At 45.0% G+C, this 27,071-nt stretch overlaps 1 protein-coding gene across 7 annotated transcripts in view; it reads left to right on the forward strand.

Annotated features, from left to right (window-relative positions):
• The window catches only part of NAV2 (neuron navigator 2), a 773,799-nt gene that overhangs the window by 635,122 nt on the left and 111,606 nt on the right, over positions 1-27,071 (forward strand). For all 7 annotated transcript variants that reach the window (XM_030829723.1, XM_030829719.1, XM_030829721.1 and 4 more), the window contains one exon: positions 590-712. In XM_030829723.1, coding sequence (XP_030685583.1) covers positions 590-712 — 123 coding nt within the window. The remainder of the gene's footprint in view (positions 1-589; positions 713-27,071) is intronic.

A 27,071-nucleotide genomic window follows, 5' to 3' on the forward strand; every position in this document is an offset into this window, starting at 1 on the left:
TCTCATGCCCATGTTGTGATATTCCCACATATCACAGGCTGTGACAGTCCTATAGTTTGGGTGAAAAACTCACCATCCAGGGAAGTGACTTGCCTGTGATGGCGAAGGTCACTCATCTATCCTCTATCCTTTCTTTCCCCCTCTCTCAAAAGCTTGCCTGCTTTTTCCACTGCACTGTTCTGTAATATTATTGCCTATGATTTGCTAATGATTTGTCAGTTCCATTTCCATTACTCAGGTAAAACACCTGCTTGTATAATCGCTGACATTAAAAAGAATGTCATGAATCCATCTGACAGTTAATTTTATTCCCTAGTTTCCTTCTGCGTTGTAGGTACCTGTGAGTTTGGGTTAATTAAGCTGAGTTCGTTCTCTTTTTTCACTTTTTTGTTAGCAAGCTGGTGATCATCTAGGTTGGATCAGCAGCTGAGTTATCCTTGGGCTGTGATCAGTGCCAGAGCCTCAGGGAATCCTCAGTTTCTTCCCCCTTAGAGCACTTGGTGGCTGTACAGGCTTCTGGATATGAATGCAAGCCTGGAAGCCACTTGCTTTTGACATTCATGTGCATCATCTTCTTCTCCTTTTAAAGATACATGACTGATGGTGGACTTGGCCTTTATACCCGTCGCCTGAACCGGCTCCCTGATGGGATGGCTGTGGTACGGGAGACGCTGCAACGAAATACCTCCCTGGGCCTCGGGGACGCTGACAGGTAAGCTTGCTGCACTTGGGGCTGGTCAGATGCAGAGGTGATTCCAGGGTGGCCTGAGAAATGAGGGTTATGATATTGGGAGAGTGAATGGAGACTTTAACCCACACAGAGGAAGGGAGGCCTGGAATCTGTACCTGGGGTTAGGAGCAGGTACAGTAGGTAGGAAAGGGCTGCCGAGGGTTCTTGAGTCCTGCTTCTGTGTAGGGTGGTGCTTCTGACAGCAGTAACACAGGGAGCTCAGGCTTGGGTGGTTTTTGTTATTGTTTTGCTTGTTGCTACTGTGTCTTTGTCAGTTCAGCAGGCCCTAGGGATGTGTTTTACTTCCTCTCTCATTAGCCAGCTTTCTAGGTATTGCACCTTGTGGTACAGAAGGTCTGTGTGCAGAAGGGATCTCTCCTAGCCTTGGCTGAGCAGCCTTCACCAAAAAGCCTCATGTTGCGTGGTAATAGGAGGCAATGCTTAAGGACATGGGTTTAGACACTACATGCTAAGTAGTTGACATCATAGAGGTTGATCAGGCGTCACTGCCACTGCTGTCAGAGAAGAAAAGAGGTTCAGAAAATACTGTGATAACAAAAGAGGAGTATTTGGCCTCCAGGTTCTAGTTCTTACTCTGACAAACTGATTCTATGACCCTGAGCAACCTATGAAGTGAGGAGTTTGGACTATATGATTTCTATGATCCCTTCCAGTTCTAATGTGCTGTAATTCTGGATTTCAGTGCAGATTTCAAATACCCTTAATGATCTGGCTGTTTAAGGATTTGCTGAAACACTTAACCTCTTTGCACATCTGGGTTGATGAGACGTAATGTGGAATTTAGATGCAAGTGATTTAAAATGACCATAGACTTTTTAGGTACTAAACCTTTTATGTCAGAAAGCCAAATAGTGGCACAAGAACAGCTTCCTGCTGTTCCCAGGGCATGCTTTTTACAAAGAGCTAAGTGACTTCTGTAATTGTATGGCTTTAGAGAAATAGGGCAGCACACCAAAGAGACAAATACTAAAATCACACCCAGAGATGGAATTTGCTGAAGAAGAATCTTCATGTTATCTCAGGGAAGGCTGGGAAACACTGAATGAGTTGTTAGGAACTTGGGATCTGGCCCAATCTCTACCACTAACCTGAATGTGTCCTCCTTAGAGTCCCCCTAGTGCCCAGGCTTGTGATTTATATCAGGGATGTTAAAAGGCCTTCCACTAGGGTTCTAGCTCAAGCCAGATTTTTTCCTGTAATTAACAAAGAAAGGAATGGGTTTGAAAAGTCCATAGAAACATGAACCATTTGAGAGAAAAAAAAAGTTGTTTTTTGTTTGTTTGTTTTTTGTTTGTTTGTTTGTTTTTGAGACAGAGTCTCACTCTGTCACCCAGGCTGGAGTGCAGTGGCATGATCCTGGCTTACTGCAACCTCCATCTCCCGGATTCAAGCAATTCTCCTGCCTCAGCCTCCCAAGTAGGTGAGATTATAGGTGTGCACCACCATGCCCAGCTAATTTTGAATTTTTAGTAGAGACGGGGTTTTACCCTGTTGGCCAGGCTGGTCTCGAACTCTCGAATTCAGGTGATCCACCTGCCTCGGCCTCCCAAAGTGCTGGGACTACAGGCGTGAGCCACTGTGCCCAGGCTGAGAACTGCTCTTACTAAAGAGAAACTAAACTCGCTGTAACTAAAATCTTTACAGTAAATAATAACAGGAAAAAAAATCAGTTGCTACAACACCCCCACTGGAGATTTCACAGTTTGCCAAATTATTTTGCTTATTTGTATTCTTCTATCCGTTGTTTAGTAAATCTACCCACATAAAATACAGGCCTTACAAGGTACAGTTTTCCTTGTAGCAGAAGAATCTATGCTAGGCAGTTTAATTTAATGCTTCATTATAGGATTAATGGGATTACTATAGATCATGGTTGAGCTTGTTTCTGCTTCTGGAGATGGAGGATGAGGGTGGGGTTGAAAAGATAGGTAGCACTTGTTAGGTTGTTTTAGTTCAGCCTGTATGGTTAAACCAAATGGACAACAATATCCTTTGGTTCTCTCCAGACTGGAATGCTCCGATATGATCATTTATTTAAAACTGAATGAGGCCGAGCATGGTGGCTCACACCTGTAATCTCAGCACTTTGGGAGGCCAAGGCGGGCAGATCACCTGAGGTCAGGAGTTTGAGACCAGCCTGGCACACATGATGAAACCCTGTCTCTACTGAGAATGCAAAAATTAGCTGTTTGTGGTGATGCACACCTGTAATCTCAGCTACTTGGGAGGTGGAGGCATGAGAACTGCTTGAACCCGGGAGGCAGAGGTTGCAATGAGCTGAGATTGTGCCATTGCAGCCGTTGCATTCCAGCCTGGGCAACAGAGCAAGACTCCGTCTCAAAACAAAAAACAAACTGAGTGGATAACTGACAAAGTTTTGAAGAAAGAACTCACATGGCTTTTTAAAGACATAGGATTTGTAAAAGACTACAAATTTATCCTTGTTTTACATAAGTTCTGGCCTATAGGCAAGGAGCTATTTTCCATTATTCTAGAATATGCTAAATTTTTATAATTTCCAAAGTTATTATGAGCTAACCATAGTAATACTTCATCTTTGGCTAAGTTGAAATAGTACATTTGTTTCTGTAAAATTCTTCATGCAAATCGCAAATTTAGTCTCATGTAGTTACAAAATCTATATTCTAAATGAATGTTTCCCAAAGTAGGAGGCTATCATGGTGGTATAGGAGATAATTTTAGATGGCAGATAGGAAAATACTCCTTTTTAACAATTACATTTTAATTTTAATATTTTTAAAAAACTTACAACTAGCACATCAAACCTGTGATTTTACAAATGCTACTTAAGGTAAGGATAATGTAGACTTGAGACAATTTAACGTGAAATATCAAGGAAGAATATCACAGATGGTACGTAGTTATATCAGAAAACAAAGGTAGTATGCAAGTGGCTGCAATTTGGGCAATACTGTTCTTATCCCTGTAATTAGAAATATGTTCTTTAAACAACTTAAATTAGATAATTGACCCAAATTCTTTCCTTTAAACCTGAAAATCAAAGGTCCCAGAGCTAAGGTTTTTCCAGGAAGTTCTGTATAAAAAGATAGCCCGGTCATTTTTCGATTCACACATAAGCAATAGACCACATGAGTTCTACAAAGGAAAGAGGAAAAGTACTGCGTGATTAGACCTGATTAGACCTCAGCAAACGAAAGAAAAGCAGATCACTGTGTGAATAAGAAAATTAGTAATCACAGCCAAGCAGCTGGGGGGAACAGCTCTTCCACGGAAAGACCTTAAGGGATGCTGGCCTACCAGGCAGACCTTGCCTGTTTGCAGCAGAATGTGGCTGGGGTATCTTCAGGGTTATTAAAAGTAACTGATAGGAATGGATGCCTTCAGAGGCTGGGAGATAGAGACCGTGTCAGTTGGTGAGTCTGGTATGTTACCAGCCAGCTTCTAAGAAATAATAAATGAAGATAGTAAAGTGTGCCCTTGATCTCTTGTCACTCTCTAGGGTTGCCACCCCTGGGCTCCAAGTTTTTCCTGATAGTGATCAGTGTCTACTTCCAGCAGACTAGAGCCAGGTGTCCGAGAAGAGAGGATCAAAAGGGACAAATGGAGTGGCTTATTACACATCATAGGCTCCAGATAACAGACAGATAAAAGGAGCTTTGGCATGGAGGTCTCCAAACTGGCAGACTGGGAATAAGAAGAAATATGGCAAGGAGGGCCAAGACTAGGCTAACAGACAGTCAAATGGCTCATTGAACTCCTGCCAGTTCCTACATGCGCTGCTGTCCTCTCAGAACCCATCAAAAGTTCCCGAACTCCAGCAAGTTGAGAGCTTTAAAAGCATAAAGATCAGCTCCGGGAAAGTTTCCACTTCTAAGTCCCTTTCTTGGTGACTGCAAAGCCACACCGTCCTCCTCATCCTTTTCTTTACCCACCTGTGTTTTAGCACACAAAAGGCTGAGCCAGTTAGATGCTCCTCTTGAATGTCATCCCAAAATCACATAAATGCCATTGAGAACACAAGGAGAACAGAAATCAGGCTTGGTGTGACATTAGATCAGGAGGAGGACTTTGGAACTACTTCGTAACTTTCTTCTAAGCCATTAGAACACTTATTGAACTTCAGTGCTTTTTATTAATTTAGGCAATAAGGCCATATTACTTCAAACCTTCTAAAGACAAAAAAAAACAAATGCTGTGTGGTAGAGTTAGCCTGAAACTTGAACAAAATGAAAATCGCCCTGCACCTTTGTGCCAGAAAACAAAGCAGAAAGGAGAGACTTTTTTTTCTTCTTGTTATAAGTTTTTCATTACCCTTCAAATTCTGAATGTTTTAAGTACTGAGATTGCTGTTTCAGTGAAAGATTCAGAGTCACTGTACAGACTTTTCAGGCTGCATCCAGGGCCTTGGCACTCAGAGGCGTCCCAGTTTCATCTTGAATTGGGAGGCCTCTCTCAAGGAGAGTCTCATGGTGTGAGAATGTAACTATGCAACCTGGTATTTGAGCAGCCTGCCAAGCTGAGCCCTCCTTCCTTGCTGGGAGTGTCACAAGAACTCCAAGAGCCCAGGACACTGCTTGGCTTTGTGATTCATATGGAACAAAGCAGGCCTCCTGGCACCAAGCAGTGCATTCATGGATTAGGTCTGATCTGGAGGAAAGAGTTTAATCCAGGCCAGAGGTCCCCAGCCAGCAGATGCAATTGGCGCCCTTACCAGGTGGTAGGTCCCAAACAAGCCAGTTATTTCTGAGGCATAGTCCCTACTGAGAGCCACATAAGAGAAGCAGCAAAAACGGGAAGAGACTGCTCCCCTCACGCTTCATTCTAAGCCTGTGGTAGGTGTAATAATCATCCCCAAAGATGGCCACATTCTAACCTCCAGAACCTGTGTATATGTTAAGTTTCATGGTGAGGGAAATTAAGGTTGCCAATCAGCTGACAGTTAGGGAGATTACTCTGGCTTATTCACTTGGGTCTAACATAATCACAAGGTCCTCAAAAGTGAAAGAGGGAGGCCAAGAGGAAGAAGTCAGAATGATGTGATGTGAGAAGGACTCGTCCTGCCATTGCCAGCTTTGAAGATGGAGGAAGAAGGCTACAGCCCAAGAATGTAGGCGGCCTCTATGTAGGGGAAAAGCCATAGGAACAGATGCTCCTACAGCCTCCAGAAATGAATGTAGCCCTGCACATACCCATGATTTTAGCCCACGAGACCCATGTCAGCTTCTGACTCACAGAACTGTGAGCTAATCAATTTTTTTTGTTTTTAGCTACTAAGTTTATATTAACTTGTTATAGCAATAGAAAACTGACAAACTTATGTCAGCAATAGAAAACTAATATAAACTTATATCAGAAGGTAATAAAACCAGTAATAGTTGCCATTTCCTGATGGGTTGCTCTATGCCAGGAACTGTGTCAAGCACCTTAAAAATATTATCTCATTTACACCTGACCCTTTGAGAGGAGATATTATTCCGGTTTCATAGATTTGAAGCAGTGGTGCTCAGAGAGGGTGAGTAAACTTGCCCAGGGTTACACACCTAATGAGTGTCCAAGCTGGGATTCAAACCCAGGCCTGTCTGATCACCCCCCAAATCCTCCAATCACCTAACATACTGCTTCTTTTAGGGAGCTCTCCTTGTAGAGATTCCCTAATTTTGAGTCCTTACCATGGTATCGTCTCTTTAAATGAGCCCTTAGCCACTGAAAATACAAGCAATGCCCAAACAGCTGGAAAAGTGAACTCTGTCCTTCAGAGACAATGCAAAATGATTCACATTAAGAGGAAAAAGGGAATATTTCTTGACTTGTCTCCGTCCCAGACCTGCTGCACATGGACCGTGCGAGTGGGCCTGCCCTCACCCCTTTTCTTATCACTGTTCTCAGACTTCAAGGAAAAGGTCCTTTCTTACACAGAGCTGGGCCAGTTGCCTCCTTGGCCTTCTTGCAAGTTTAGAAGAGGGATGCCCATTTGTGAATTCTGACTTATTGCAATTTTTGTGTTGTTAGTTGAGGGAGGAGCCTACAATGTCAAGATCGCAGGTCAGGGGTGATGCTTCCCTTTAGTGAGCTAGGAATTCCAAGGCCACCAGATCTGCAGAGATTCTGCAGTCATTCAAAAACTTTTCTCTCCTGGTCTTGGCTAACCACTACATGGACGCTTAAGCAATTGCTGGAGGTTCTCTACCCAGAGCTTGGGGATCTGTAGGGCCTCCAGAGGCTGGGACCGTGGTTTAAGAAGGGCACCCTAAAATACCTTCCCCCTCCCCCCATTACCTCCCCTCTCTACTTGTTATGTACGGTCAGTTCCTAATCTTCCCATCATCAAGTAAAGCAAAGGTGATCTCTCCTCTTTGACCACTAATCCCACTTCATACAATCTCTAGCTGCCAGTATTTGAGCCTTATCTCCCCTACATACATGTGGTAGAGGTGAGAGAATCTAGATCTGTGCTGCCTGCTATAATGGCCACCACTATTTAAAATTAATGAAAATTAACTAAAAGTTTGGTTTGTTAATCACACTAGCCTCATTTCCAGTACTCAAAAGTCCCATGTGGCCAGTGCTCTCCTAGACACAGAACATTTCCCACACTATAGAAAACTCTTCTGGACAGCACTAATACAAACCATCAGAGTTATATTGCCAAGGCAGCTATAAAGAAAAGATGTGAGTTTTGTTGTAAACATGCCCTAATTCTAGTCCTCACTCTCCGTGTCACTTAACTCCCATGAGTTTAGGTTTTTGTCTCTGAAATGAGGGCGGTATTCATACCTGTCTCACAGGACTATTGTGAGGATCAAATGAGGTGAATGAGGGTGGTGAAAGTGTTTTTGTGAAGCACCTTAGACAAATATTTTATTTTTATTTTATTTTTTGAGACAGTGTTTCACTCCCATCACCCAGGCTGGAGTGCAATAACATGATCTTGGCTGACTGCAACCTCCACCCCAGCTCAAGTGATTTTCCTGTCTCAGCCTCCCAAGTAGCTGGGATTACAGGTGCATGCCACTGCACCTGGCTAATTTTTGCATTTTTGTAGAGACAGGGTTTCACCATGTTGCCCAGGCTGGTCTCAAACTCCTGAGCTCAAGTGATCTGCCTGCCTCAGCCTCCCAAAGTGCTGATATTACAGGTGCGAGCCACTGTGCCAAGCCTCCAAGATAAATACTCTAATTCTTAGGTCCTGCAAGCTACTTAGGACAATCTAGACTCTACCTCGTTGCAACTCACTTTTCTTTATATTTAATTAATTAGCTCATAATTAACCCCTTTTATTTCTATAACAGCTTATAATAACTGCATTTAATAAAAGAACAATTATAAAATAAATGAGTATAGCATTAGGACTGTGGGGAAATGTAAGTTTGAATATGATGTGCAAAAAAGGTAAAAACAGAGAACACGGATTGATGAAACATAAGGTCCCACATGGTTGCATTTTTTAGTAATTCAGCATTGAGCTTCCTACTGGCCCAAGTGAGAATGAACTTGTCCTTGCTTTTCTCTCCTTCCTTCATTACTTCTCTCGTATTATTTTGTCTTCATCTTTTCTTGCTAGGGTCAATCAGTTGTTGACCCTCTCTCTGACTCTCTCCCTGTCATTCTTTACCTCTCATTCCCAGCCCTTCCCCTCTCTTCCTCTTTCATTTTCCTTGCCTTCTCCTTTTGTCTGCCTTATAACTTTCTGTTATACCATTAGTGCCCCTGAGCATTTTTCAGTCCTGCGTTCCAGAGTTTTACCCATTGTCTTGGGACAAGAAGATGCTTCTTGCACAGTGGCCAGCATTAATGATCTTCACTGGTTTCTTTCCATCCTCTTTCCTCTTCTCCTAGTTGTGTATAACAACTAGAAACAAAGTAAGGGACAGTGAAAGTCATTTTCATTTTAAAGCTCATAAAAGGAGCCTTAGAGGCAAATGCCTATTTCCTCAGTAGCAGGGTAATAACAACTACATTGGCCCTTTCCAGGAGGCTCTTTTCTGCTAGTGCCACTGCCTGCGGGATCAGTGGCTAGAGCCACAAGTGCTGAACAAGGGATGGTGCTGACAGGAAGTAAACCATCTGTACCTTAAACCACAAAGGAACTCTACCAGGGGTTTGTAAAGAGAGGAGAAGGAATAGTCTGCAGAGTATCATTCTTGTGCACGCAGTGTTTACACTTTTAAAAGAAAAGAGCCGTATGGTGGCCTCATGAGAATCTCCCATTCCCTAATGTTGCCCAACTTCATAACTTTGTTCCATAACTTTTTTACACTATAGTAAAAGCACACCTGAGGGTCAGAGAGAGTATAAGCATGCCCCTGAAGTACTTTTTTCTTTTTTTTTTTTTTTTTTTTTTGAGATGGAGTCTCTCTCTGTTGCCCAGGCTGGAGTGCAGTGACACGATCTTGGCTCACTGTAACCTCTGCCTCCCAGGTTCAAGCAATTCTTCTGCCTCAGCCTCCTGAGTAGCTGGGATTACAGGTACACACCACCATGCCCAGCTAATTTTTGTTTTTAGTTTTTTTAGTAGAGACAGGGTTTCGCCATGTTGACCAGGCTAGTCTCAAACTCCTGATCTCAGGTGATCTACCTACTCGACCTCCCAAAGTGCTGAGATTACAGACATGAGCCACCACGCCCGGCCTGAAGTACATTTTCTATAAATGGTAACTGTTCAACAGTTGTTTAAAGGTGATTGTTTAAACTTAATCATTGTTCAAAGTGTGGAGGAAAAGATGTCTAGCAATATGAAAGCAAGAATGAGAGGCCAAAGAGAAAGGCCAAGATGGGTCACCTTTCTCTATGCCAACTCCCCTGGTCACCCAAAGCATAGGCCCCAACCCCAAGTCAGAATCTGACTATATCTGTGCCCTGCAACAGAAAATAACTTCATGTGTTTTAATCTGGGTATCTGTGAATGTTTTTGTATGAGTCAGGATAGCATAGGTTATGCTGCATAACAAACAATTCTCAAAAAACTCTATTTGGCCATAACAGGTCAGTGGAAGGCTATGTTGTACATCATTCTCACTCTGGGATCCAGAGTATCAGAGGAACTACCATTTAGAGCATTGACAGTCTTCATTGCCAGGAGAAAGAGAGCATGGTGAACCACACACAGTTTCTTAAAGCTTCTGTCTGGAAATGACCCACGTAACTTTTCCTTATTATTGGCCAAAGGAAGTCACATGGCTACACTTAAATTCAAAGGTGAAGGGAAGTATGGTTATACCATGTGCCTGCAAGGAGAACAGAAAATATGTACTGAACTGCACTAATGACTATCATGCTTTTATCATGTGCAAGTGAGTGCCTGTGCTTGATGTTTCCCCTCTCCGCCCGTTATTTAACCAATGCCATATCATGCAGTTCATCACGTATTTACTGCCTGCCTATCAGATGCCAGGCATTATGCCACCCAGTCTGATCACATGGCCTCTGGTAGCTCCTCTTGGTGGGGAAGAGTGAGCAGGTGTAATTGTCTTCTTGGTAGATGAAGGAACATAATAGTTGAGTTGGTTAAGGAATTTTATTCAATGCTGTGAGTCAGTTGTATTTCAACAAAGTATTTGGACCATGTTTTCATATGTAATGGCTCATAGAAAATGCTGGTGACTGTTTAGAATTTACTGAGCACCTACTATGCACCAGGCTGTTGGGATCCAAAGATGAGTGAGATGTAGTCTTTGTACTCAAGAAGCTTACAATCAAGTAGAGAAAGACCTAAATAAGCCATTGTAAAGTGATGTGCCAAGTGCTATAGAGACTTCAACCATGTGCCTTGGGTGCAGAGAGGACCAGAAGCATCTCTGGGGACTACATATTGTCCTATACTGGGAACTTGCTGTTATCCTAATAAAATGCAGGAAATTTCCTTTTATGTGAAAGATCCTTTAGAAACATTACCCAAGTGTCCAGTAGTCCTGCTTATCTCATCAACCATTTGGGATTTTCGTTTTGTTTCCCTAAGTATCTTTTGTCACACTGAAAGGTCAGCCTAGGACCAGGCATGGTGGCTCATGCCTGTAATCCCAGCACTTTGGGAGGCCGAGATGGACGGATCACCTAAGGTCAGGAGTTCGAGGCTAGCCTGGCCGACATGGCAAAACCCCATCTCTACTAAAAATACAAAAATTAGCTGGGCGTGGTGGCAGGCACCTGTAATCCCAGATATGCAGTAGGCTGAGACAGGAGAATTGCTTGAACCGGGAGGTGGAGGTTGCAGTGAGCCCAGATCACGCCATTGCCCTCCAGCCTGGGCGACAAGAGCAAAAAACTCTGTCTCAAAAAAAAAAAAAGAAAAGAAAAAGAAAAAAAAAGAAAGGTCAGCCTAGCCATGATTTCTGTTGCTGAAACGTAAGATCTGATTGAAATAAGCCTAGAATATAAGGCACTTACAGTGGCCTATGGAAAAGGGTCCCTGGTTTCACTATAACCTTTGCATTTGTCATGCTGGACAGCTGTGACACCCAGAGTTTGTAGTAAACTAATGTTTGTATCCAAGGTTACTTTGAATATAAGTGTATTTTCCCAAGGCTGTCTCTCCTCAGCCAGTTCACACCAAATAGAAGCTTTCAATGTCAAGGTTGGGTTTGTTCAGAATCATCAACTGTAGCCCTGTCGTTTTGCCAATGAGGAAATTGAGATTGTTAGTAGCCTAGTGACTATTCTCTGTCCTCTAGCCTTTGGGAGTAAAGTCATCTCTTGGGTTTGGAAAGCATGAACTCTAAGTAACTCTGATGAAGGCACACATTATTTATTTGGTGATGATTATGAATGCAATCCAGGCAATAGGGAAAGGAGTGCAGTAGGAACCAAAAGACCTTGTCCTATACCTGGCTCTGCCACTAGTGAATTACCTTGGGCAAGATGCTTCCCCTGTCTGCACCTCCATTTGTTCATTTGTGTGGTCAGCCCGGCTGATCTTTAAGGTCCTCGAGCTCCTGTGAGTCACTGTTCTTGTTTATTACTTGAAGGGCAGAGTTAACAGAATGACTCATGGGTATAGCTCATCCATGCAGGGCAGGGACTCTGTGAACTGTTTGTCTCTGATGGTGATGATGACATGTGTCTCATTTGATGGTATTTCAGTTAGGAGTGAGGTTCTTGCCCAAGGCCCTTCAGGTGTACAATTCCAGCAGGCTGAGTGGCTTCTTGTAGCTGGCATGCCGAGGGGCCCCCTCTTGTGCAGGCAGCAGAGGAGAAGGCCTTAAGGTGTCCATCCTCGCTGTGCTTCAAAGCTAAGCCTAGGGTAAGCTGTGATGCACTTCGAGGTGTTTGAGAGAGGTGGATAGCTGTTGTTGCTGATGGCAGGTAGAGAAGAATGTCTGGGCCTGAAGAACCAGAATGAAATCTTCCCAAGGAGAAGTGCAAAGAGGACAGCTGCAGTGGAGAGTGGTGGGGCCTTGGACTTTTCTGATGCTTTGGAGAAAATCTGCTGTTATACATTGCAATGGATTTTGTTCTAATTGGAGCTTCACCAAAATTATATTCAGAGATGACACTCATGAAATTGTAGTCTTGTTTTCATTGAGATAACAAAATTCCAAGTAACTGAATTGTATTTATTTTTTTGGATGCTTTGACTCAGGATTTAATCAGACTTGGATGTATGTTGTTCCCTAAATCAGCACTAATAGTGGGTGCTGCCTGTCCTGAGCAGGGCAGTGGTCAGCCTGGAGAATGGGCAATGTCGGGTCATTTGGAGGGACTTCCCTATGTTGTGATTTTTCATGCAATTGACAGGCTTTGCATGGTACTCCAGAGTGCCAGAGGACAAAACAGCACTTGGAATGAGTTGTAAGTTACACAAGGGAAGGATAGGCTTACAAATAAGGAAAATGAGGCTCAGAAAGGTGACATTTCTTCCCCAAAGCCACAGTGCTATAAGGGGCAAAGTTAGGATTTGAATTAAGGTCTCTCTGGCCACAAAACTTTTGCTTTTAATCATTGTGCTTGCCTCCCTCTGTTTAAAGAGTCAGTTGTTATCCTTCCAAAAAGCGAACCTTGTTTAGACCTACGTGAGTAATAAGTGAGCATCCCCTAGGGCCTAGCACCAACTGAGGTGCTTGCAAAGCCACTGCATCTGGATTTCTGACCTTTAAGCCAGTCCCCCTTCCAGGTATCAATTTCCCCATCTGGGAGGCTCAGCAAAAAGAAAGCCCAAGAGTGTGGCTGAGGCTCAGGCCAAGCTCTGCTATTGCTGAGGGAATTCTATCCTTTACTTAAGAAGATCTTAGGGATGCTTGAAGCTGTGAGTATAATATTTTTCTCTTAAGGACATTAACTGTTTTATTGCCAGAACCCCCAGCCGAGGCTTCAGAGTTGCCCCTGTCGTGTTGATCACACCAGTTGACCTTCAGGTCTGTCTTCCATTGCCTCCTCTAGAAGCAGCCTCCGCTGTAGACCCCTGTGGCTGTTTTGCGTCTCAGTAATGCAGGAAGAAGAGGCTAGCCTTGTGTGTTTCAGCTGCAGTCCTGTTATTTTCGCTCGTCCACTGTGCTCTTTGATTTATCTCCCTCATTAATCTGTGGTGCTCAGTACTGTAAAATTGCCTGAAACGAGATCTGAAGAGAGACCCTGACATTTTGAGGGATGTTGCAGGATTGTGTGGAGGAGATTAAATGGGGACAGAGGAAATGAGGTGGCTGCATGGCTCAGTGGGCTCAAACCTCCAACTTGAGGATTTCTATTGGTACCTCTTCCTTCAGCTGACCCTGAGGTTTGGAGAGAGAGACTCACAAGCCTACGGTTTCTGTTCTGGCAAAATAAGGCTTGAAAAAATTTCTCCCTGGCCGCTTATTTGAGTTGCCTGGACATTGCTTGTGGGCAACCTATGAGTATGCAGTGGTTGAAGTCCTAGAGAAGATGTGAACAGAACCACAGGCCATTGTAGTCTGGGTAGGAGTCTATCATGTCACCTCCTATAGGGTGCAAAGGTTGACACTAGAAGGTGAGTGCAGGGATGACCTTGGGTGCCCTACAACTAACCAGAAGCTGGTGGAGCACTATGTGGAGAGATGTTGGTGGGCCTCCAGGGCCCCTCCAACTTGTGGAAAAGTCTTGTGGAGAGAATAGGTTCATTTTTCCATTGTCAGTGTGGTAGGAACTCATGAGAGCTCTGGGTACACCAGAAACAGAGGTTCCTTGGGAGGCTGCTTAAACTCCACCATAGGACTCTTGACAGTTTGGAATCTGTGGTTCTAGTCTGAATTTCATCATCAAAAACAACAATTTTCATTCACTGAGCACCTGCTATGTTCTAGGTATTCTCCTAGGTACTCTACATATTAGCTTTAACCTCCCAGAGGACTTACCACATCAGGAATTATCCACATTTCACAAATAAGGAATCCTGGCTCAGTGAGCTTATGTGACTTGCTCAGGGTCACATAGGCAGAGAGTGGCAGAGCTTGAATTCTAACTTAGGGCTGTCTGGCTCTAAAGCCAGTGTTGTATCAGAGACACCAGGCTGCCCCATCTCTAAAAGGGGAGGGCAGGCCGCTGTTGACTAGTCCATAGATCCAGCACCAAGAATAATCAGGAATAGCTTCCTGGCATCCCTTACGTTATCCAGGGAATCCTGACTCATGGTCCGTGGCTGGCTATAGCCCTGCCTTCCACACTCCTCCCTCCACCCCAGGTAGGATCCTCTGGGGGCTCTCATCTGTCCAGGGTCTCTCCATAACCATGTTTTGTTCTCTGGTCGCCCTTAACATGCCTTTGGAACAATAGGCTCCTAGGTATGGTCTCCCCTAAGACTGAGAGGAAGGAAGCAGAACAAAAGTGTGTTTTTCTCAGCATTCCCAGGCTTTGCACAGAGCTGGGCATATGCAGTAGGAGATGTTTGCTATATTTTAGGTAATTAATATTATCCTAAGATAATTAATAAGATTGACTGAATAGTTTTCCTCCCCCTTTTCCTTCCAGTCGTCAAACTCCCCCCAAACAGTTTCAAATCTTTCAGCTTCTCTTCTCTCTCTGTTTCTCCCTGTCTCTCTGCTTCTCTCTCTCCCTCTCTCCGCCCACCTCCCTCTCCTTCTCTCTCATTTACTATGGTCCAGGGGTCTAGGCTGCTATCCTCTCTCATCTGAGCTCTCCCACTGCAGCCTTCCAGGCCCACTGTACCCACCAGGGCCTTCATGCGGTACGTTCTCCACCCAGCAGCTATTGTAATCTTAACATATACATCAGATCCCCTCTGCCCCTGCCTGAAACCCTCCCTTAGTGCCTTTCCATTGCACCTAGAATAAAGGTCAGACTCCTTGCCATGGCCTCCAAGGTGGTGTGTGTTCCGGCCCCTGCGCACCTCTCCAGCCTCACCTCATCACGCTTTTCCTCCCCGACTCCTGCCTTCATCCATTCCCCTGGATGTGCCGGATCTTCTCTTTCGTCAGAAGCTTTGCACATGCTGTCCCCTCTGCATAGACTGTGCTTCCCACCCCTCTCCTTTTCTCCTTATAAGCCTGGCTCATTCTCTTCCTTCAGGTCTCAACTCAAACTTCACCACTTAGAGAGGTTGCTACCAACCACTTAATCTAAAGAAAGTTGCAGCTGTTAGTTTCTTTTTGGAAACTGTTTATTTGACATCTCTTACTTTCATTTGTGTTAATTTTTACTTATTTGCCTGTTATGTCTTTCCCACTAGACTATCAGTATCAATAAGACAGAAACCATGTCAGCTCCGTTTGCAGGTGAATCCCCTCTCCCAGCACAGGGCCAGTCCAGAGAGGGTGCTTATTACATATACCATGAAGGAATAAATGACTGCCAGGCACTGTGATGCAGGGCTGATGTGCAAAATGTTTAAAACCAATGTGCTTCTTGTGCCAACCAACCAGAACAGGGCACTAGCCAATAACCAGAACAGGGCTGTGACCCATTAGAAAGGGGCATCAGTCGGCTGGCTGTAAGCCACTCATGCCTGGCATAAATCAACCCTGCTGTTGTGGCATGCAGTTAACCCTCCCACTCAGTCCTCAGCCAGTCCTCAAAGAGAGATAACCATGGCCCAACCTGCCTTCAAAAAAATGGGGTTATTCATGTTCAGGAACTTCTCTTGTGGGAGACTGAATGGTTTAACCCAGCCTACTATTGCTTTGGGAAAATGTGGGCTTTTTTTGGATGGAGTTTTGCTCTTGTCACCCAGGCTGGAGCACAATGGCGCAATCTCGGATTACTGCAACCTCAGCCTCCCAGATTCAAGCAATTCTCCTGCCTCAGCCTCCCCAATAGCTGGGATTACAGGCACCCGCCACCATGCCTGGCTAATTTTTTTGTATTTTTAGTAGAGACGGGGTTTCACCATGATGGCCAGGCTGGTCTCAAATTCCTGACCTCAGGTGATCAGCCTGTCTAGGCCTCCCAAAGTGCTGGGATTATAGGCATGAGTCACTGCATGGGGCCAGGAAAAACGATTTTAACCTATGTGACACTCTTACAAGTTCAGACGCCAACTTTGCTGCTACGTAGAGGTCAGTTAACCATCCTGAGCCCCCATGTCTTCATCAGGCTGCTGTGAAGATTAAATGAGACAGTGCCAGGCACGAGGTTAGCACAGTGCCTGGCCCAGTCAGTGCCCTTGATCAATGGCAGCAATTTTTATTTAGTCATGATCAGAATGCTGATTTCACAGATAAGGAAAGTGAGGCACAAAAAGGCTAAGATGCCTAAATCTGCCAGGATATACATGTGGGTCCTCTCAGCCCCAGGTCCAGCACTGTGGCCACTGGCCTGTGTCACCTCCATGATGCAGTGTCCCCTTCTCTTTGTGATCTGCTTTGGGAGGTCTCACTCAGCTCTTATTCCCTGACTTCTTCTGTCCTTGGGGAACTCTGGCAATGAAAAAAGGGCAGAAGATATTTAAGGCCTGAGACCCCGATGGATAACTGGCAAAACCTGAAGTAGTTAACACGCTCCACATCCTGGCAGGAGGTCTCAAATCTTTGGAACTGGCAGACTAACCACCATGTAATAACATCAGAGGTGCAAACCTGTTAAAATCCCTAGCAAAGGTCTTGAAACAGAACATGAAAGGGTTTATGACCCTGTGGATTTGAACTTCTCATGGAGCCAAGCTATAATTCCAGATCTGTTTTTGGAAGTAAAGATCAGAACCATAATTTGAGGAGGGCCTCAGAGCATGCACTTATTATGTTTCAGGACACAAGCTGTGGGATGAAGCTGCCTGGGGGAGGGCCTGGGGTACCGACCAGGAAGGGGTGTGGAGGGTGGTGTGAGGAGAGTAAAGCAGGGTGTCTAGCTGAGGCAATTAAATGTACTTGCTTCTCAGTTTATACAAAGGCCGCAAGGAAACCTCCCAGAGGGCTGCGTTCTTAATGATCTGGAATAAAGGGGTAGTGAGCAAAGCCAGCAAGCTGGGGGAGCTAATGGGAGCCCTGGCCTTGAATGTCCCTGCAGGAAGTCAGCTAGAGAGGCCTCTGTACACAAGCAGCACTTGTCATGCTAATGACCCAGCCTCTCTGGTGCCACAGAGGTCATTTCTGAGACTTCAGGTTTGAGCTCCACTGGAGAGCTGGGACGAACGCTTCCTCTCCCTCCCTCATCCACTGCTCTGTAGCACGTCCTGGTGTGCTGCGGTTCCTGGCACTGTCTCTCTGCCCTCACTGCCACTGTCCTGCTGTGCCCGTCCTGTTACCCAGCACATCATCCCCAGCATAGCCACAGTGATCCTCCTGAAATGCAGATCTGACCCTGTGTGCCACCTGCCTGCTGAAAACCCTTTGTGGCTCTGTGTCACTTACAGGATAAAGTGCAAGCCTCAGAGATGACCCTCCAGCCTTGGTCCCTGCTATCACACCCGCCTCATCCCCAACATCTAAGCCGGCTGCAGCAAATACTTGGCAGTCTCTAGCACGCTCCGGGGTGTTGTAAACCTCCATGCTTTTGCCCCCTGGAATGCCCTCTCCTGACCCTTCTTTGCCAGGCTAACACATCCTCTTCCTGCATTCAGCTCCAATGCCCACTTCTAGGCATCTCAGGCTTAGTAAGTCCCTTCCTCGGGGCTCCCAAAGGACCCCGTGCAATCCTTTATTTTAAGTCTAACCAAATCTTGACCTTTTTTTCCTATTTTCCCTGTTGCTTGGCTTGAAGACAGGGATTATCTTATTTATCACTGGGTTTCCACGACCCAAAAATATGGTGTCTGCCACATAGTAGGTGCTCATTCAGCACTTACTGAAATGAACTCCAGTTTTAGATGGATGAGTTATCTCTCTCCATCCAGAGACCTTGGCTTTTTCACTATGAACACTGTTGTTTTTCTCACTCTTAGGACTGTCTCAGCCCTTAGCACAGTGGGTGACACAGAGTAGGTCTTCAATAAACATCAGGGCAAGCCATCGCATGTTCTTACTCATAGGTGGGAATTGAACAATGAGAACACTTGGACACAGGAAGGGGAACATCACATACAGGGGCCTGTTGTGGGGTGGGGGGAGGGGGGATGGAAAGCATTAGGAGATACACCTAATGTAAATGTCGAGTTAATGGGTGCAGCACACCAACATGGCACATGTATACATATATAACAAACCTGCACATTGTGCACATGTACCCTAGAATTTAAAGTATAAAAAAAAAAACCCATCAGGGCAAGCCTCCCTGAGATGACGTGGGGTTGCAGCTGTCCCACCTGTTTTAATCCATTCAGGCTGCTGTAACAAAGTAGCATACATTGTGTGGCTATAAGCAACAGGCACTTCTTTCTCACATTTCTGGAAGCTGGAAGTCCAAGGTCAGGATGCCGGCATGGTCGAGTTCTGATGAAGGCCCCCTTCTGGGCTGCAGAAATTCTGACTTCTACTTGTACGTTCACATGGCAGAAAGAGGGCAAGCTAGCTCTCTGGGATCCTTTTTATTAGGCACTAACCTCACTCACAAGGGCTCTGTCTTCATGACTAATCACCTCCCAAAGACTCCACCTCTAAACACTATCGCATTGAGGGTTAGATTTCAATGTGAATTTGGGGCATGGGAAGGGGAATTCAGTCCCTAACACCTCTCATCAGGCATAGTACTTGCTGGGAACTCCTTGTGTAAGAGGTGTTTGGGGACACAGAGGCCTGGAGTGGAGCCTTTTTCAAAGATTCCAAAGCCCTCTCTGTGTCTCAGAGATCAGGTCATGAGCGACTAAAGGAAGAGACAGCGCAGTCAGGGAGACGTCAGTGCGTTCAGATTCAGAGGGCAGAACAAGAGCACTGTAGCACAGGTCAGAAGGAAGGCTTCCTGGAGGTGGTAGGCTTTTAGCTGGACCTTGGAAAACAGGTGGGAGTTATAGGTGGTGAGGAAGAGAAACAGCAGTCCAGGTTTGGTGGAAAGGAAGACAGAATGTGTGGGAGGGATGGAGAAAAGAGACTGAGCCTGGGGAGTTTTGTTCTCTGGGAAATCGTATCATTGAAGGCCAACCACTTGTTTCCAGGCCAGTAGGTGCTCTCCTCTGATACTCAAAGCCACTGTAATAGCCACCTCCGGTAGCTGTGTCCCACTGTGCCCTTCAGAAGTAACCTACCCCAGCGCCCCTGGAACTGTCTGTGTCAGGGGTCGGCCTTGTGTTCTTGGAGAGAAGCCTTCGAAAAACAGACTCTGATAGGCTGAGGCAAATAGCTGACTTATTCATAGATGCCCTGGGGCTCACAGTATTAGAACTGGCCACCTCCTAATGATTAAACACTACACAAACACCCAGTGACCAGAGTACCCCACCATAAATGGGCTGTAAACCAGAGTGGGCAGTGGCTGTTCCACCAACTGGGAGGAAGCGAGGCTACAGAAATGCTTTCTGTCCTAAGCAACTAGCCCTCGAGGCAGAGCCCAGAAAACAAACGCAGACCTTTCCTGCACCCTGGGAGGGAAGTCGGAGAGGGGAAAGGTGGGACTCTCAGGTCACTGAGAGTGGAAAAATGACAAGTACCTCCCTCCCCTCCCCTGTGCTAGGTGCTCTAAACATGCTGCACATTAACTTATATCATAACCTGGTGAGAGCTGGCAATTGATCAGGATGGATTCAGATGACATCTGTATTGAGGGTCTATTTTATCTGCATATCCATTTATGAGGGGAAAACTATTGCCACTACCCTTAAGTTAGTTGATATAGCTGATACAGAGAGACTAGGTCTTTTGTCTGGAATCACACAGCAAGCAAGTGACTAGAAACAGGACCAGAATCCAGGTCCTCTGACCCTGCAATACAAGCCTTCTCCATTATCTGAAATGATTATACTGAGCGACTCCCAGGGGTAAATGACTCAGCGTGCCAGGCGTGGGACACTGCCTCTCTTTTTCTACCCACACCCACTTCCCTCCATCTCTAAGTTAGTTCTACTTGAGTTCAGCAGGTAAAAGAATCACCCCTGCTCTGGTTTGTTGCCTCTCCAGGAAGGAAGCAACTGGACCCTATTGGTGGGAAAGGTGAGAGATTCACATCCACCTACCTGCACACCTCCCACTGGACAGGCCAGACCAGGGCTGTGGGCATGAAGCAGACCCTCACCAGCCTCTAAGAGCTGGGGATGAGAACAAAGCCCTTCCTTATTGCTAGCCTGAATTATTAGGGTCTGCTGCTCTTATTCTTCAGTAAGAAAAACAGCCATTCTGTTCACTGGATTTGGATGTTCTAGCTTCTGGTTTTGTCAAACTGTTAATAATACTACCTATTTCTAGTTACTACTAGAGAGTATGGAAGGCTCATGTGAGTTCAGGAATATTTGAGAAGAAAACATCTTAGGAAAATTGCATCCAGTCTGTGTAAGCCCGTTCACTTAACTTGCTGGTGAACTCCTGAAAATTGGTTCCCGAACACCAGGGGTCTTTAAACTCCAGAGATGGAGACACCTCCAAACCATCCAGAAGCTCACCTGGAATTCCTAGTAGCAGATGTTATTACACTGGTCCTACATTCCCCTCCATATCACCTCAAAAGGCTTAATTTGCTATTTTGTGTGTTCACCAGAACAGTTAGAATTATGATGCCGAAAGGTGGTAAGCTTGCCAGGCTAAAATATCCTCAGGAGGAACCTTTAATTTCAGAATCCATGTTTCTTGTGTAATCCACACCTTTTTTGTGCTTCAGTTTCCCTTTCTGTCAAATGGGCATGTAAAGTCCTGGTCTCTCCTCTCCCCACTGCCATAAGTCAATACTGGCGAGGAGCTTACAACACCCCTAGGGGCATTGTAAATGCAGGGCCCTGGCCAGAGAAGCCTGGCTTCTCTCTGCTACCATTAAGAAGTGACCACCTGGTGCTAATGGAACATAAAGCAGTGGGCTCTGATGCTGGGCAGTGTTGGTATTCTGATCAGGTTACAGTGACTTTTTTCAGAGGGGCTCAGTCCTGCCATTCTCATAAATTCCCTCTCCCTCCCAGTGCCTTAGTGTAACTTAAGGGGGTGCTGAAAGAAGATAGCATCTAAATCCGCTGGGTTGCTTTTCACATTACAAACATTAAGCCCTCATGATGGACTACACTGGCCATGGTTGTTCCAGACACCACCAGATGTGCTCTAGGGAGTCAGGGTTTCTCGTCTGCCATTCCTTTTTTCCAATCCTTCTTTTGATGCAAGACCTTGAACCCAAGGCAGTATAGCACAGTGGTTAAGAGCAAAGGCTCCAGAATAGGGTTCAACTCAAATCCCAGCTCAGCCACTTGCTAACCAGTGAATGACTTAGAGTAAATTAATGCGGATAGTAAGAAGTGCTTCTTGGTGGAGTTGTGAGGCTTACCTCAGATAATCCCAATAAATGATAGCTATTATTTGGAAGGAAGTTTCAGCTCCAAGGCAGAGCAGGAACGGAAGTGTCTTCTGATTCATTCTCACTGGCCCATAAGCTCTCTGACAATAGAGACCCTTCCTGTCTGTCTTAACACTTTAAAGCCAAGGCCTGAGAAGAAACTGCCACATGATAAAAGTTCAATAAATGTTTGAGAACAATTTCAATCCCAAGTGATTCTGCTGAGTTTTAATCATATATATATATATTTTTTTTTTTTTTGAGGTGGAGTCTTGCTCTGTTGCCCAGGCTGGAGTACAGTGGCGTGATCTCAGAAGAACCTCTGCCTCCCGGGTTCAAGCAATTCTCCTCTCTCAACCTACTGAGCAGCTGGGACTACAGGTGCCCACCACCACGCCCAGCTAATTTTTGTATTTTTAGTAGAGACAGGGTTTCACCTTGTTAGCCAAGCTGGTCTTGAACTCCTGACCTCAGATGATCCATCTGCCTCAGCCTCCCAAAGTGCTGGGATTATAGGCTTGAGCCACCGCACCCAGCCTAGTCATTCTTTAAAAAAAGAAAAAGAAAAAGAAAAAAAAAAAACAAAACAAGAAATGAGTCCTATCTATAATAAGAGAGATTTTCAATAAGGAGAGGAATACAGGGACAGGGAATCAACATTTCTGTGCACTTCATTGTGCCAGGCAGTGAGCTGAATGCTCAAAGTATTTCACCTCACTTCATCCTTCAGAGCTCCTGCAAGGCTGGTGTGTCCTTCACTTTTCATGCCAGAAAACTGAAATGAGGCTCAGGGAAGTGAACTTGCCTGAGGTCGGACAGCTGGGTAAGCTAGAATAATAGTAGTAGTAGTAATAGCAGCAGCAGCAGCTAACATGTATGTAGCATATACTGTGAGCCAGACACTTTACCTAAATTGACTCATTTAATCCTCATGACAACCCAGTGAGATTTCGTCATTTTAAAGATGAGGGGACCAGCTGACTGCAGTGGCTCATGCCTGTAATCCCAGCATTTGAGAGGCCGAGGCAGGTGGATCACCTGAGGTCAGGAGTTCCACACCCTGTTACTCCCTGTTCCTGGGAATATTCACTCAGAATCTGGAAAACTGTGTATCCCTGATATTACAGAAGGGGTTCCTGTGTGAGGTGAGAAGGAGACAGAGAGGTGATCTTTCAAAAGTCTTTCAGTTGTATGATTCAGGGTGTCCAAGTTCCCATAGGGATCATTAGGGCTTGATTATAGACAGAGCACACTGGGTATTGTATTCTGGAGATAAGGGCCTCCTTGGAAAGCCAGGTTCCCACAGGTCATGCCAGCCTAGGGGTGGTAGCAGAGGCACCAAAGATGTTTTTTCTGAAAAATGTTTAACCCATGCCTCCTCCTATTAAATATAAAAATTGTGGCCGAGCACGGTGGCTCATGCCTGTAATCCCAGCACTTTGGGAGGCTGAGGTGGGTGGATCATGAGGCCAAGAGATCAAGACCATCCTGACCAACATGGTGAAACCCCGTCTCTACAAAAAATACAAAAATTAGCCAGATGTGGTGGCAGATGCCTATAATCCCAGCTACTTGGGAGGCTGAGGCAGGAGAATCACTTGAACCTGGGAGGTGGAGGTTGCAGTGAGCCGAGATCACACCATTGCACTCCAGCCTGGGTGACAAGAGCAAAACTCCATCTCAAATAAATAAATTAGCCAGGCATAGTGACACATGCCTGCAGTCCTAGCTAGTCAAGTGGCTAAGATGGGAGGATCACTTGAGCCTGGGAGGTTGAGGCTGCAGTGAATTGTAATCATACCACTGCATTCCAGCCTGGGCAACAGAACAAGAACCTATCTCAAAAAGAAAAACAACAGAGGACCAAGGTACAAAACTGCAAAATAATTTGCACATAATTGGAGGTAGAGCTGAGACCGGACCCTGGTTTCCAAAGATCATTTTCTTCTTCTTTTTTTTTTTTCTTTGGAGACAGTGTCTCACTCTGTCCCCCAGGCTGGAGTACAGTGACACAATCTCAGCTCACTGCAACCTCCGCCTCCCAGTCTCAAGCAATCCTCCCACCTCAGCCTCCAGAGTAGCTGGGACTACAGGTATGCACCACCATGCCCGGCTAATTTTTGTATTTTTTGTAGAGACAGGGTTTCACCATGTCATCCAGTCTGGTCTTGAACTTCTGGACTCCATGGCTTTGGCCTCTCAAAAGTGTTAGGATTACAGGCTCGAGCCACCGTGCCCGGCCCATTTTTAGTAAGGGCTTTATAGGTGTAGTGAGGACTCCATAGGACTTTCTGAAACAGAAGAATTAGGTGATTAAGTAAAATGGTGGCACTGCTTTCCCTAAAAGTTTTGAAAATGAGACTCCCTGTTCATATGCCCAGGATATGTGAACAGAATTTTTCCTGAAGTTGCAGGGCAAGTTTGAGAGGAGCTTTGAGTGGCCTTGGGGCTTTGCCTCATCTCTTCACATTAATTGGGTTGGCAGTATTTTCACTGAAGAAACTGATCTGCTTTTCTGTGGAGTGAAATGACAGGTTAGAAAGGCTCTCAGAGTCTAAATTTAGCCAGCACAGTGTATTCATGTGCTGTTTTGCACCCGGGTCACCAGGAGAAGATAGATTTGACAGGTTGGCTGGGGGACAAAAGCCAGCCCTTGAAGAAATCAGTTCTCCTTTGAAAGGTAAGTCAGACTAATTATTTGTCTCTATCAAGCCTGGTGTGTGAGCTCATTGATCAGCAGCTGCAATGGGAGAATGGAGTGGTGGTACCAGGAGGCACAACTGCCACCACTATGGGGCTTCAGCTGTAATCATCTTCCAAGATCAGCCAGCGGTACAGTAACTGCCTGCTATCCCCAGCCACACACTTTAGATCCTTTGCTTTATGATGCTGTTTTGGATTTGTAAAAACATTTTATGTTCACAAAAACAAAAAATATTTTTATAGAAGAGAACATTATCATACTTTACCAATTGTAGAAATCTTGTGAGATTGGTCATTGAGAGAGCCTTGTTTTGTAGAGCAAAGTTGCAGAAACCAAATATTTCAGAACTCTCAGCCTGTGTATTTTAAGTTTAAATCAGGCCAGGCGCGGTGGCTTATGCCTGTAATCCCAGCACTTTGGGAGGCCAAGGCGGGCAGATCACCTGAGGTCAGGAGTTCAATACCAGCCTGGCCAACATGGTGAAACCCCATCTCTACTAAAAACACAAAAATTAGCCAAGTGTGGTGGCGTGTGCCTGTAATCCCAGCTACTAGGGAGGCTGAGGCAGGAGAATCCGGGAGGCGGAGGTTGCAGTGAGCTGAGATCGCACCACTGCACTCCAGCCTAGGTGAAAAAGTGAGACCGTCTCAAAAAAAAAAAGTTTAAATCAGTGTATGTGTATGAATGCCTTCTGAACTTCTCTGTCTTTTCTCTATCACTTTGACTCTTTTCAGCTACTTCTTGAGGTCCAAAAACTTCCAGAGAGCTTTTCCTGCCCCCTAACAGCGAAACAGAGACTTCAGGGACACAAGCAAACGAGTATGCTTGCCATCAGCATCTTAAGCTTGACCCTTAGGTTAGAGGCTCGGATGAAAGTCATTCACACCAAAGCTGTGTCCAGGCAACAGCCAACAGACTTTGAAAAAGGACTTAACCAGTATAAGAGATGACTAAATTTAGACTTGTGTATTTCTTTTTCTGTTGCTTGTGTCTTTGATCCACTTGGCAGTTAAAAATTGAAGTTCCTCAGACCTTTGTTTTTTTTCCACCTCCTTGTTTTGCTAGATAAACCGTTTCCACAGAGTGGTATGTGTGCTTGCACATGCTTAATTTCCCTGGCATCTGATAAATGTTTTGAAATAGGATAATGCTGGAAACATTTTTTATTACTTTAAATTGTTTTGCTTAAATAGAATTGATTCTTTTCCTCAACTGCTGTATTGTTGCTGCTTTTTTTTTAAATGAATAAGATCGCTCTAACTACTTTTCCTTCTTATCAGTCACATCCTGTTCAACCAACACTACCTGTAGTGCTTACTGGCAAATAAGACTTCCCATCCTCACGTGGCTACACAGGCATCAGTGAGACCTCTCTGACCTTGGGATAGGAATTTGGAATTCCTAGTCTGTAATGGGGAGAGATGAAGGTTCAAAACAAAAAAAGCATAGGTTGGAGGTTGGAGATCTGACGTTTAACCTTGGATCTACCCCTAAACTCTGTGACCTCAAGCAAGGTACTTTTTCCCCTGAGCTTACTTACTCAAATTTGGATTTGAGTCAAATGGCCCCTAATTTTCTTTTCAGCTCTGAGCGTCTAGAGTAACTTCAGTTTACAAGATAACCAACCCTGTACAAAATATGAGATGTGATTATCCAAAATGAAGTGCATGGAGGCAGGTGCCGGTTGAACTCAGTGGTGTCTGAACGAGGCTCTAGAACCTGTCACAAATGAGCTGTGAGATAGTGTTGTGATTTACAGCTTTCCATGGGGTGGACATCATAATTTTTAAAACGTTTACTTTGTCCGAGAAATTAGATAAAATGCAAACAACGCCGTGAGATTTCTGAATTGGGAAGCGGAGCTGGAGTAATTTTCCTTTGGTATGTCTGCATCTCTGCTACCCGTGGCTTTTCCAAAAGCAGTAAATGCCTGTCTATGAGCTTCCGATCACCCTTGGATAAAGTTCAAACCATTACCCGGCTCACTATGAGATCTGGCTCCTGCTATTTTCTCCCTCCTCTTCTCTTCAACCACACTGAATTACTTTCTTCCCCCACACCCCAAACCATCCTTTTTCTTGCCTTCCAACCTTTGCAGAGACATTCTCTTCATCCTTACCCCATCCCTCAGGGCTCACGTTAAATGTCACCTCCTCCAGGAAGCCTTCTCTACCCCACACCAAAGACCAGATTGGGTGTCACTCCTATTTGCTCCCATGATAGCCTGAACTTTTCCTTATCATAGCACCAAATACATCCTATTATAAATGTCTGCTACTACCCTGTCACCTCATCTATACTCTAAGCATCTTGAGTGCAAGAACCTGTCTTGTTCACCAGTGTTTCCTCATTACCCAAGCCAAGTGAGGAAACTGCTCAGACAGGTAGACTAGCTCCAGTCTGTATAGCTCAGCTTACTAGTGAAGCCAGAATTCACTCCCAAGCCTGCTTCTCTCAAACCCCACCCCCTTCCATTCTGTAAGACTTCTCATCCTGACCCATCTTTCCCCTAATTGTAAAGATGTCTTTTTTCTTGAGATACCTTCTATGATCTCATAAGAAGGACTGGGGGAAAATGGAATTTGTTTTGCAGACCTTTGATTTAAGGACTCATTTACAAGATTGTCTGCCCCTGCGGATCAAGACTGCAAACGAGAACACTGAGGTCGATTGGCTTAAATGGCACTGTGTCTGCTGTGCAAATAGGGGCTTAATAATTCTGAGTCTCCCTTTCTTCCTGGAGTTTGACATACTGTCCCATCCAGATGCATTTGTGAGATAAGTATGACAGCCCCCCACCACCTTTTTTTTAATTTGTGAATTTTGAAATTCAAACACGCCTCTCTGTCTCTTGGATTCCAACAGCTTTAAATGTCCTTGGATTTTTTAGAAAGGACCCAA

This window comes from Nomascus leucogenys, chromosome 15 (assembly GCF_006542625.1).
Source record: "Nomascus leucogenys isolate Asia chromosome 15, Asia_NLE_v1, whole genome shotgun sequence".
Classification (NCBI taxonomy): domain Eukaryota; kingdom Metazoa; phylum Chordata; class Mammalia; order Primates; family Hylobatidae; genus Nomascus; species Nomascus leucogenys.